The sequence below is a fragment of the Sylvia atricapilla genome, chromosome 24 (assembly GCF_009819655.1).
Source record: "Sylvia atricapilla isolate bSylAtr1 chromosome 24, bSylAtr1.pri, whole genome shotgun sequence".
NCBI lineage: Eukaryota > Metazoa > Chordata > Aves > Passeriformes > Sylviidae > Sylvia > Sylvia atricapilla.
In genome coordinates, this window is record NC_089163.1 from 3746110 (window position 1) to 3758602 (window position 12493).

Sequence of the window (12493 nt, forward strand, 5' to 3'; positions counted from 1 at the left end):
TACTTGGTTTAAGTGCAAAGTGTTAATTAATTCATATTATGAAGTACAGTTGCTTCTTAAAGAGAAGGTTGCACGTTCTATCACACTGTGTCCCTCTGTAATGCTTTAACCAAAATAAAAGCTTGTCCCAGTGAGTGAGCAAAGGTCCTACAAATCAGACACTGGGGTGCAAAACTTCCTCTGCAAAGCCAAAAGGAAGCAACAAATGGACCAACAATTCAGTAAAACCCCTCTCTGAGCCCCAGGAGCACATGCCAGGCTGCAGCTCCTGCATCATCCCCAGTCCCCAGGCAGCACCACAAATGCATTTAACTGCTGATTTGTCTTTGATTCCATTTAATTTAGTTGTTAGAGGAGTTCTAGTTTAGGACTTGAGGCGTTTATGGAAAAGTGTCAGCCCAGCACATCAGCCCAGGGTGGTTTCAGACCAGACAAGTTCTCTTACCATATCAAGACAACTCTAAGCCCCTTGCACAAATGCAAAATCCCTAAAACTTCCCCAACAAACACCAGCCACACAGAGACCTAGAGAAGAACTTTGCAAAAGGCTCAATAAATTACTGAACTTCTGGCACTGGGCTGAATTAAAATGATAAACTGAAGATTTTTGCTTGCCAAAAGCTGTCTCCATGCTGCTGCAGCAGCAGATGGTCTTTCCTGGAGGTGAAGGATTTTGAAGATTTGCCAGTGCAGAGAGAACCAGAGGCTTAACACGTGTATTGTGAGATGTCAGAGGAGAGCACCTGGAGGTGCAGCTCAGAGGGTGGACTGAGCCAATTCCCTGCTGATTGGGGTCCCTTCATAATTCCTCAGCAGGGAAACCCCAACAGCCTTCCCTTCACTCACACCAACAGCCTGCTCTGGTTTATGGGTCATTAATTCCTAATCAGTAGCAAACTGCCTGATGGGCTTTAGACAAGGGTATTTACTGCATCAGAGACAATACTACAATGGAAATGTCTGGCTAGAAACCAGAGTTGGAATGTTGACGTGTCTTTTATAATGATAAATGAAGAATTTATGGATGCAGCTGAAGTTCACAGGAGAATTTTGATTCATGAGCACACCGAGCTCAGGTGGAGCCATCCAGCCCAGACCCAGCATCTTGTCCCAAAGTTGGGCAGCATCACATCCCTCAGCTGCAGCGTGGTGATGGCCAGCCCTGCTGTCCCTCCTGGGCTGTGGAGGGACTCCCAGGGCTGATCCCCTTCCCTGCCAGCCCCTGGAAGCTGTGCCACAGCAAGCACTGAGCTGTGTGTCATGAGCCAGGGCTGTGACAGCTCCCCAGCCAGCCAGAGAAATGCTAATTGCAAAGCAAGTAATTAGTGGCTATAAAATATGACCAATACAATTACACGGAGGATTTTTTTTTTTTTCCTCTGTCTGTCCAGAGTCTTGGCACGGAACAGTCTTATAATTAGGTGACAAAACTGACAGGCAGCTCCAGTGAAACAGCCTGTCCTCACCCTCTGCAGAGACTCCCCAAGTGTTCTGCACCAATAATTACTAATCAAGTTATTTCTCTCAAGATTAAAAAAGCATTCTGCAGGTAATTTGCCCATAATAGCACAGGCCTGGTGCTGGCAAAGAGCCCCAAGCCTGCAGAGCCCAGCAGGGCTGGGATGGCTGCAGTGGCCACATCACAGCCCCTTCCTGAGGGACACCCACCCCAGCTTGGGACCCCCTTTGTGTCCCCACGGGCCCTGAACTGCTCCATCCCCCAAAACTGCCCCACAAGGGCACTCAGTGCCACCACCACCCCCCAGGAGCCCTGACGTGTCACAACAAGGTGTCATGAGGGGCTTAAAGAATCCCCAGCAGAGGTGATCCAGCACAGCCAGGATCCCAACACCGTGGGGGGGGATAGAGCAGCAGCGATCCCAAAATGTTCTGGTCCCTCCAGAGTGGCAGTTCTAGTTCTAGGGCACGAGGATAAACAGTCTGGGGAAGATGAAGGGACACAGGGGCAGCACATCTCTGAGCTACATCTCTGGAGCTCCATGCAGCCTGCTGCCCCACACCAGACTCACCCGGTGCTCACCTGCACAGGGACACGCCCTCCTCAAGCTGCTGCATCCCAGGTGCTGCTGCTGGCCTCAGTGGCACTGTGGTGATGTCACCCAGCTGCATTTCCTAAAACTGTTTGGCAAGAAAGCCCAGGAGCCAGTAATTTGTCATTAGCATACCGACCTGGAGAGCAGCTGAACAAACCACAAATATCGAGCAAACAACCAAACAAAACCCCAAGTGGCTCCTGTCAGCCAGAGACCAACGCTGATGGATGACCTGTGGCAGCACAGGAGAATAATTTGTGAATTGCCATTGATTCCCAAAATCAAAACATAAATTTTGCTTCACAACTGAAGTATCATGGGAAGTTTTGTTTTTAGTAGGTGTTTTGTCTCCTTGTGGTTGTTGGGGGTGGGAAATAAATAACATTCACTCCAGCCGAACCCACAGAGTCCTTGTGACACAAACTTGCTGATTAAACTCAGGCACCTGCTTCTGGGTCTGGCCTGGATCATTGCAGGGATGAATTCCTCAGAATTCCCTTCAGTGCTGCTTGGCTCCTGAGTTACCCCCTGAGCACCATTGCAGCAGGAGGGGCCCCCACTGCATTTCAGGGCAGAGCATCCTGCTGCCAGGGAGAACAGTGCAAGTCTGCAAGGAGAAGCACTGAAACCTGTAATTTGGAGCAACCAGGTGCCCACTGATGTTTTTGAAGAGCCCAACACCCTCTCTTCCACCACAGCCTCCAGCCCAACAGCTCCTGTCTGTGACCAACAGACTCCACAGCTCCCAGCCCACCACTTGGGCAGTTTTGGGCAGGAGTTGAGCACATCACTGTGACACCCAAACCCCCAGCACTCTCCTCGAGCTGCTCCAGCTATTTTATTTCCCAGAACATCTGCTGTGCTGCGAGTGCTCCGTGCTTCTCCCACCAACAGCATCAGTCCTGCTGCTGCCAGTGCAGTGGGGCAATGAGCCTGCAGTCTGCAAACAGCAGAAACCACCTCTCCTGTCCCAGCACACAGCAGCCACTTGAGCAGCCCTGCAGACCCAGCAGCTGGGGACAGCTCTCTGTGGAGAGCCAGGGGATTATCCCCAAGGTAGCTGTGCCTCAGCCCTGGAGGGAACGAGGCAAATGGGGAAAGATCATGGTGAGGAAAACCCTCCTATGGGGCCTTTGCAGCCACATGTTAACATTTCTTAGGTTTTGTTGTTCTGTTGGTTTGTTAAGTTTATGTCACCCTGTTGCCATCTGTGTACCCACACCAGAATGTTCTTCCTTCCCCTGAACCCCACTGGGTTAAATTTGCCACCCCTGGGACACCATTAATCCCCTCAGTTCATATTTACCCCTTTGCACCCCATTTTCCTATTCTTATTGGACCCTGACCTCAAGACCCACCCTGGTTCTCCTGTTTATAACCCTGTGCCCTCGGAGCCCTCCTGTCTCTGGTCCCTGGAACAGATTTGAGGCTTTACCCGTGATGCAGACAATAACCAGACTCAGATTTCCAAATGGGACCCCATCTGCTCACCTTTAGCGTCAGCTCTTTATCAGCAGAGTGCCCCAGGCCTCCCAGGCACAGGTCACTGTCAGGGACAGGCAGTTGTGTGATGCAGCAGCTCTTCCCACAGCAGCAAACAGCAAACTGCCACTGGCCCACGCTCTGCTCTGCTTCCAGCAGCTGCACATCTGTGTTCTCCTGCACCCACAGCCTCTTGTGATCATCCACCCCATGACAAACCCATTGTGATGGTAAAGATCAGGATCATTGTGGTCCCAGGCAGATGCCCAGGACTGGCCCAGAGGAGCAGCACAAGGCAGTAACAGATTACTGAATGTCACCTGTGATTTATCACTGCCTCACTTTCCAGACAGTGGTACAGTTTCCCCCAGGGAGGCAGCCTTGTGGGTGCCAGCACATCTGCTCTGATTGAGCCTCTAACAGAGATGATTTTGCTTATTTTATTGGATTGGAAGCATCCCCAATAAGCATCTTGTCTCCTTGTCTGAGTGATGCCTTTGCCGTGTGACACTGAATTTACATCCCATCCACTGCATACAACTGCTCTGACAACTGGAAAAGCACCATATGGGGTGGGGACACACTCCAGGAGCTCAGTCCCAGCAGGGACGAGTCTTTGCTGTGCTCTGGATGTGCCAGAAACGTCTGCAGGTGACAGGCCCTGCCAGAGATAAGCCTACACAGCACTGTGCTGTGCTTTCATCTTCAAAGATGCTTTAAGATGCAAAGAAATTAACAGCAGCTTCTCCTGGGCACGGCTTTTGGCTGGATCACTACAAGAGCCTGCCTGCAAGCTTGAGCTGCTCTGATGAGGAGCAGACAAGAGGGCAGGGACACCCCAGAGGGCACAGCTGACGTGGCCACGGGCTCTTGGGGGGCTCCCACTGCAGCTGCCAGTGGGAAATGGCTGAAGTGGAGCTTGTGCCAGCGCAGTTCTGCTACTGAGACCTCATCTGGCCACACAGAAGTGAGGACAGACCCCTCTGAGCCAGCGCTCCCTCTGCCAGCACCCCCAAAATGGGCTGGGGTACACCAGCAGGGGCAGGGCCACGGTCACCCAGGGTTTGAAACATGCAGCAAACAGTCCCTTAGCCCCAGCAGCCTGTGCCCTGGTCTGGCTGGGACAGCAGAGCCTGCCTTGTCCTTGCCACTGGCTGGCAGTGGGGACTGTGGCTCCAGATATCCCTTTCATCTCATCAGGGGCTGCTGCATTTAATTCCCTGCACTTTGGTATAAAGTGAGGGTCCCATCCACAAAGCAATTTGTGTTTCTCAGAGCAGGCAGTCAGAACGTTTCCCATTAAAATGTAAATTCAGCCTTGTTTTCTGGCATCTCTTTTCCTTCCTTAAGGTAAGGAGAATATGAACTTGTATTATTTTTTCCATCAACGATATCTTCCCCTCCGTTTTGTTTTAAGGAAAAAAAGCTGCCTGATACACACCTTTAGCAAATTAAATTTGAATTGAGTCTGACAGCACAACAGGGATCCAGATTACAGGGAGATGTCCTGGCCTAATTGGAGTCATTGCCAGGAAGTTCTTTGCAGAGCATTAACCACGGAGGGCACAAGCAGAGCAAACATGGTCTGTGCACCAAATTCTCCTTGGCTGCAGGACCAGCCTGTTCCCACCACCAGCAGCACCTTGGTGGTGTGTCTCAGGAACATCCTGGATATTTGGTTTAGTTTGACTGCAACCCCAGCCAGGCTCAGCCAGGCACTGCAGGCTGCTCCCTCTGCCAGCCCTGGGGCTCCCACGTCAGCCACGTGTGGTGGGTCCTGCCCTGCCAGCAATCCCTGTCCCACCTCCAACCCTGCCCCGCCATCAATCCCTGCTTTACATCCATCTCTGTCCCACCATCCATCTCTTCCCCATCTCCATCCCTGCTCCACCTCCATCTCTGTCCTATCATCAATCCCTGTCCCACCCTCCATCCATCCCTGTCCCACCATGGACCCCTGTCCCACCTCCATCTCTGCTCTGCCATCAGTCCCTGCCCCACCATCCATCCCTCCATCCCTCCATCCCTATCCCACCTCCATCCCTGTCCCTCCACTCCTCTCACCACACCTGCAGCCCACAGCAGAGGGGAATGGATGTCTGGTAACCAGCAGAGAATTTTGGCCAAACATGCTCAGAATAATGAAACCAACTGTCCTGCTCACTGCAGGTTTTCAAAGATGATGTTTCACAATTAAAACCCCAAATCCTTAACTCACAATTTCTTTTGCTTTCAGACACCTGGAGGCAGGGAAGGGCTCTCCCCACACCTGGGGAAGTCTGTCAGCCTTTGAAGGGTGTTTAGAGAACACAGCTATAAACCAAGGAGAACAACCTGAGAATTCCCCTCTGCCCACACTGGACAGGTAGCTGCCACAAGCTGGGAGCTCCTTGTTCCCCAAAAATCTCATCCAATCAGCTGTGGCTGATGATAACTTGCAGCTGTCAGAGCTGCAGCCAGGCCACTCCCAGCCCCTGTGGGCAGAGTTCATGGGGAGCATCACTCCAGACCCCGGAGAGAGTGGGCACATCAATAAAATGAGTGGTTTCACTGCACTGATCCAGGGCTGAGCCTGTCCTGGGGACCAAGGTGCTCCCCAGGGCCATGCAGGGCTTTTCTACAGGGCTGGAACCCAGCACACAGAGTGCTCTGTCCCACAGCAGCAGCAGCAAGTGAATCAGCAGTCTCAGCCAGCATTAATTATGCAGAGAATCATTTGCTGGTAAGGAGAAGAAAAAAAAAAGTTCTAATTTAATCAAAATTAAATTAATAGTTAATTTAACAATTCCACAGTGAAAAGCCCTTGACCTCTGGACATGCAGGGACTTTTCATGGCTCCTGCAGTGGTGACATCCCATGGCACGCTGGCACTTCACCACCTCAACCTGCTTCTGTCCAGAGCCTCCTCCCAGGGATTCCCATCCCCAAAGTGTCAGGACCAGGCTGGGTAAGCCATTGTGAAAATGGGAAAAAATTGGAGAGGAGGTGGATGAACACGGACCCTGTTACCTTTAAGCCCCTGAAAAATTCCAGTACAAATAAATAATTTTTAAAGGAACTGGAAAATAGGAAGAGCAGCCAGGCAGAACATCCCCCAGAAAAGGGAGCTAAGAACAAATCTGACAGATGTGCGTGGGGTGACCTGGAAGAGAGAATTCTGTCTGAGGAAACTCTCTCCAGATGACCTCAAGGTCCCTTCTGTCTACATCTACACTTCTATAAATGAATTCCTTAAATTAGTATCCTGTGAAAAACCCTCACTCTGAGCTCCCAGCATCTGGCAGGGCAGGCTGGCCTTCATCTGGAAGCATCTCCCCAAGCACTGGACTATCTCATAGCCAAGGCATTACCAGAAAATAAACCAGAAGAAGATTAACATAAATATTGTTTGAAAGAATTAATCAGCTGCAAATTGCAATTTTGTGTTTCCAGCTTAATTAGCCCGAGTTCTGGTTTCCATTGTATTGGGAAGCAGAACAGGGGCAGTAGCAGCAGCATCACAGATCTCTGGTTGCAGTGATGGAGGAAAACCTCTCCCTGCTTATGGCTCTTGGATGCCTCAGACAGCAGCACTTCCAGCAGCTCCAGGAGGGCTGGGAAGGGTCAGACACCCAGCAGCTTCACCTCCAACACCAACCCTGGCCCAGGCAGCCTGGCCTGCTGCTGCTCCTTTGAGCCATTGCTCCACAAGTTTGAACTGGCTCTGCTGGAGAGGTTCTACAGCTGCATTTTTGTTTGCAGGGCAAGTGCTAATTAAAATGCAAACCATGTATCTCCTGCTCTGGGCTGCTCACACCAGACGTGATTTCCACAAGGGCTGCGAACACCAGGGTCACCCTGGTCTGTGAGCAGGTTTAGGAAGGTGTTTATAGTCCTGCCTACATATTTCCAGAGGTCCCCCCCCACTCCAGCAGAAGCTGTGTCTGATCCCCCTGTCCTGGCTGGGCTGGGGGGGTATTTTCACCGTGTCCCAGCAGCCAGGTCACCGTGTCCTGGTGACTCAGGTCCCACCACGGCCCCTGCTCACAGCACACAGGCCTCTGCAGTCACTCAGTGGAGCAGCAGGGTGGGAAGTACCAAGGACACCTGAACAAGCAACAAATCCCAGGTTTGCTCCGTGCCAGCAGCTTCCAGAGGTGCTGGCAGTGCCCCAGTGCTGATCCACAGGCTTGTCACCTCAGCTGGAGCCAAGCACATCATGGTGACAGCACAGGGCCCCACAGGCAGCCAGGAGCCAGGGGAAAGAGAGAATTTATAGTGCCTGCAGTTCCTGCAAGGGAACAGCAGCACCAGCCCTTTCACCCATGCCTGATGCACAGCTCACCCTTGTGATGCTGGGGGTACAAATAAATCTGTCACTTGCAGGGACACTGAACAGCAGGGAATGAGCCATGAGCAGAGGATGGTGACACATTTCTCCTGTTTTCTGCCCATCTCAGCTGTTCACAAATGCCACTCCAGGCCAAACAGAGGCTTTTCCCCAGGGCTGTGCCTCACCTTGGGGAGCATCACTGCCCACGCAGCTGTAGGGAAGTGCTGGGACCCTGGAGGCTGAAAATTTCAGCCTTTCTGAGCTGAGGGGTGCTGACCCTCAGGCAGGCACCACATTTGACCTGAGGCCATGGAACAAGCTCCCAGGACTGTGTGATAGCACAGGTGTTGTGAGATCTCACAGGGTGAAAAACTTGGATTTAAGATTTTAATATATAGTAATTAATGTGTGTGAGCCAAGATGGAGGACTTGAGGCTTTGTCTAAGTCCTTCCTCTTTAACTTCTTCTTCATGGGTTTGGGTGGTTTTCTGTAACTGAGTGAAAAAGGTTTGCATTGCGGGCTGTGGGTGGCCACTATTGGGTCAAAAGTATAAATAATATAGGTGTCACCTCCTTATGGGGTAATTATCACTTAAATAGCCCTGGAAAGAGTTAGAAGCTCTCCATTTTACCTTGTTTCTCTAACTTGCTAGTTAGAGCTCATGCCTTGTAAGTCTGTAAATAACTAAGAAATAATAAACATCCAAGTCTGAACTCAAATCCATATTTCCCATGTTCACCCTGACCTCAACAGAGATAAAGAAACCAGAACTGTAGCAGGGAAGGAGCCCTTCCTGGGGAAGGGCAGAGCCATGGGCCTGTGCCAGCACAGAGGGTAGGTGATGCTGTTTTACACCACAACAACACACAATCTGAACTTCAGAAGGCTGAAAATGACTTCTCTGATTTTGGGATGTGGCTCCCTTTTAATACTATTTTACACAGACTAATTCGACTGGTGAAACAAAAGCAAAACCTCTTCAATCACATTGGTCAGACCAGAGGGACATCAAGAAGAAATCCCTCCTAGGAAAAGGAATGAAAACATAGGTCCAGTCACAAAAACATTTTTCTTGTTTACAAAAAATTCCCTAAGAAAAGAATTTCAGAAAACCAAAACATCTCAGGCAGGAAATCAGGACTCCAGGCAGGGGCACAGCTGCTCCCAGTGATCCATGCTGCAAGATCTGCTTGTCTGAGCAGGGAAATGTATGATTTGGAAAACAGGAAATGTTTGGGCAGTGGATGGTGGGTGTGAGTGATGGATGAGCACTGGAGGAGCCCAGCAAGGACCAATGAACAGCTGATGAGCTGAGGAAAGAGGCAGGGAAATTGCTCACTGTGCAAATCCAGCAGGGAAATTGCTCACTGTGCTGGGAGGTTACAGTGCACAGTTACCCAAACAGCCCTTACACCCTTGCAGGAGTGGGGGCACCAGGGCAATTCTGGCTCTGGTGTGAGCTGGGAGATGTGCAGAGCCACCTGCCCAGATCCACTGACCCCCAGGGGGACCCCCAGGGCCCCACTCTGCCCCCTTTGCTACACCAGACCCTCTGCTCAGAGCAGTGCCCCCCAGCACTGTGGGGACAGGCAGACAGGACAAAGGAAATGAACCCTCTGATTTCCCTCAGCCCCTCCATCCCCCAGGACACTTGACTGGGGAAGAGCAGAAATGCAGGGAAGGGAAAGCAGCCAGAGAACACACACCCACTGTGCAAATGACAGTAACTCACCCAGCCTGGTGCTTTGGGAATTTCACAGCAGAAGCAGCAGGCAATGACTCTGGGGACAGCTGTGTGTGCAGGGCAATCCATCAGCAGTGCTACGACAGAGCTGCTTGTGAGCAGCAAAGAAAACTCCTCCACGGCCCTCATGACATTGGGAAAAACCCAGCACAGGCTGTGCAAGGGCTGGTGCAGTCAGAGGGGTGGCCCTGGCACTCCACACATGTCCCAGGGGACTCCAGCAGAGCTGCTCCACCCAGGGACAGGATCCTGGCTCTGCTGGGGTCCCTGGCACTCCACACCCCACACTGTCCCCTCTTTGCTTCCCAGTGACTTCACTTTTCCATCCATGATCAGTACCAGTGGACACTTTCATCCATTCCCTGTTTACTTCAGCTTAGCACCATTTCAGAGCAAACTCAAGAGAGAATTCTACATTTCTTCCTTCTATATTTAGAGGAAGGAAGATCATCACACCAAGAGCTAATTTCAATCTCTGCATTAGGAGGAAGCAGGTTGCTCTGAGCAGTTCTAGCCTGGGTTATCTGAACAGTGGGAATTTTCAGAAGCACTGGCTGTTTCATCTGAGTAGAAGGTTTTGATCACATCTAGAACAGAGAAAAGCAGCCAGAGAACAGCTGTAACACCCTAAAAGCTCCAAACCCCCCTACTCCATGTCTGCTGTCCAGTGCAGATGGCACATGGGGAGCACACAGAAGTGAGTGGAGCACACAGAGCCTTCCCCACACCATCCTGACAACAGTTTAACTTCCATAATCACTGTATTCACAAAGCCTGATGAAAACAAAATATATAACAAAACAGACATTTGGGAATGGTACAGCACCACAAAGAGGTCAGAAAGGGTTTTCCAGTCTTTCTTTTTAAATCTTTTCTTTATTTACCTTGACATAACCCATCGACCTTATTAAACAAGGCCAGGATCACCCACTCCTGAGTGAACAGGCACACAGTGCCCAGCTCAAACAGCTCCCAGTCCCAAGGGTTAGGAAGATTCTGGTATCAAGCCATACTTCTTCTTCAGGATTTCAACTGTGGGCGTTAGAGCACTGCAGGGAGAAACAGAGCCATCAGAACAAAGGGTCTGGAGCATTAAAACTGCATTTTCTGGGGAAAAGCAATCAGCAAGACACAGGATTGCACTTAGAGCCAAGGAGAGCATGAACTCCAGAAAATACAGCTTCACACAGAAGCTGTGAGAAAGGAGAATCTGAGAGCTCCTGAGGATTTCTGTGTGTGCTCACAACTAGGTTAACATTAATGGGAAGGTGGAACTGCTGTGGAAAAAGAAGCAGAGCAAACCAAAGCAGAGTCATGCAGGACCCACCCCTCCCCAAAAGCTTTGTATCATTTAAAGCAAAGGAAAAGCCCCAGCTGCACTCACCAGCCAGGCCGGATGATGGAGAATTTCCCTGACACAGATAAGTCAACCACAGTTGACCCCAAGCGACACTCTGGGCTCTGGATGTCTCCTATGGGGCCTCCATCAATCACCAAGGACAGCTGAGGCCACAAGTCCTGGAATTCCTGCAAAAGAGCTGGGGGTTAACAGTCCTGACAGCTGTCTGAGTATCATTTCAATAAAATAAAAACACAGCAGCAGAGCAACCCTTGGTTTACTGCTAAAGCTGAGTTCAGCTGAGAGAGCCTGGGGCACTCCTGAGGGATGAAAGAACCTCACCAACACGGTCAGGGTGCTGCCCTGGGAGCTGATGTTGGCACTTGTCAAAGCCAGGGGTCCTGGGCAGGCCTGTGCCAGGTCTCTCATGAAGGGATGGTCTGGAATGCGAACACCAACCAGCTGCAGGGAAGGAGAGGAGGGTTTTACACACAGAAACTGGTTTTAATTCTGCATTGCCTAAAGCTCTCCTGACTTAGAGCTGAAACCCTAGAGAAATGACAGATCTACAGCTGCTGAACCAACAATAACACAAGACTTAACTCAGGCTCTAACATCGGTTTATGCCACATCCAGGTCACTCACAGGGAGCAGGACAACACAGGGACCACTTTTAGGGAGAGCTAAGGACAAATGTTACAGCAGCAGCACAAAACCAGCCCCTTCCCTCCCGGGATCAATCCCGTAGCCATGACCTACCGATGTGAAGGGATTCAAGTCTTTATTCAGCTCCTCTGAACGCTCTAAGACCAGGGTCACTGGTCCCGGGAGCAAGTCCCGCAGCAGCTCGTCGGGTACATTGACGTGGCAGTACCTGCAGGGCCAGAGACAGCCGGATCAGGGCGCGCACACGGTGTGGCCCGGGCCACCGGACCTCGGGCCGCTCCGGCACGGCCAGCTCAGCCCTTCCGTGGGGCGAGCGGAGCGGCCGCACCCCGCCGGGATCCCCGGGCGCACCTGTAGAGCCGCTCCACGTCCCCGAGGCAGATGGCGAGCGGCTTGGCGCCGTTCCGCCCCTTCAGGCTGTAGATGCTGCGCACGGCGGCCGAGTCCTGGGCCAGGCAGGCCACGCCGTACACCGTGTCCGTGGGCACCGCCACCAGCCCGCCCGCCTGCAGGGCAGCGGCCGCGGCCGCCACCACCTCCCTCCAGCCGTCAGCGGGGCGGCCCGGCTCCTGCCGCCACCGCCCGGGGCCTCCGCCCTCCGGTGCGGCCCGGCCCGGCTCCACTGCGGCGTTCTCGGTGCCGGCCCATCCTCCTCCCTCCGCTGGTTCCCCGCGCGCACCCCGCGGGCCGGGCCGGGCCCCGCTGCCGGGCGGCAGCAGCACCAGGCGGGCACGGCCCGGGCCCGGCCCCGCCGCTCTCTCCGCCGCCCGCGCCAGCGCCAGCACCCGCGCGGCTCGCGCCATGCGCGTCACTTCCGGCGCTGGGCTGTGACGTAACGGAGGGGCGGGGCCGCAGTTCCCATGGTGACCGGGGGAGCGCAGCAGCCGCGCGCGGG

At 52.4% G+C, this 12493-nt stretch overlaps 1 protein-coding gene across 1 annotated transcript; it reads right to left on the reverse strand.

Annotated features, from left to right (window-relative positions):
* Positions 1-10449: 10449 nt before the first annotated feature.
* YRDC (yrdC N6-threonylcarbamoyltransferase domain containing) lies at positions 10450-12401 on the reverse strand. Its single transcript, XM_066335154.1, has 5 exons — positions 11950-12401; positions 11692-11806; positions 11275-11394; positions 10978-11120; positions 10450-10642 (listed from the first exon to the last, which is right to left on the reverse strand). Exons 1-5 carry the CDS (start codon positions 12399-12401, stop codon positions 10579-10581), a joined length of 894 nt encoding a protein of 297 aa, XP_066191251.1. The 3' UTR covers positions 10450-10578.
* Between the last annotated feature and the right edge of the window lie 92 nt (positions 12402-12493).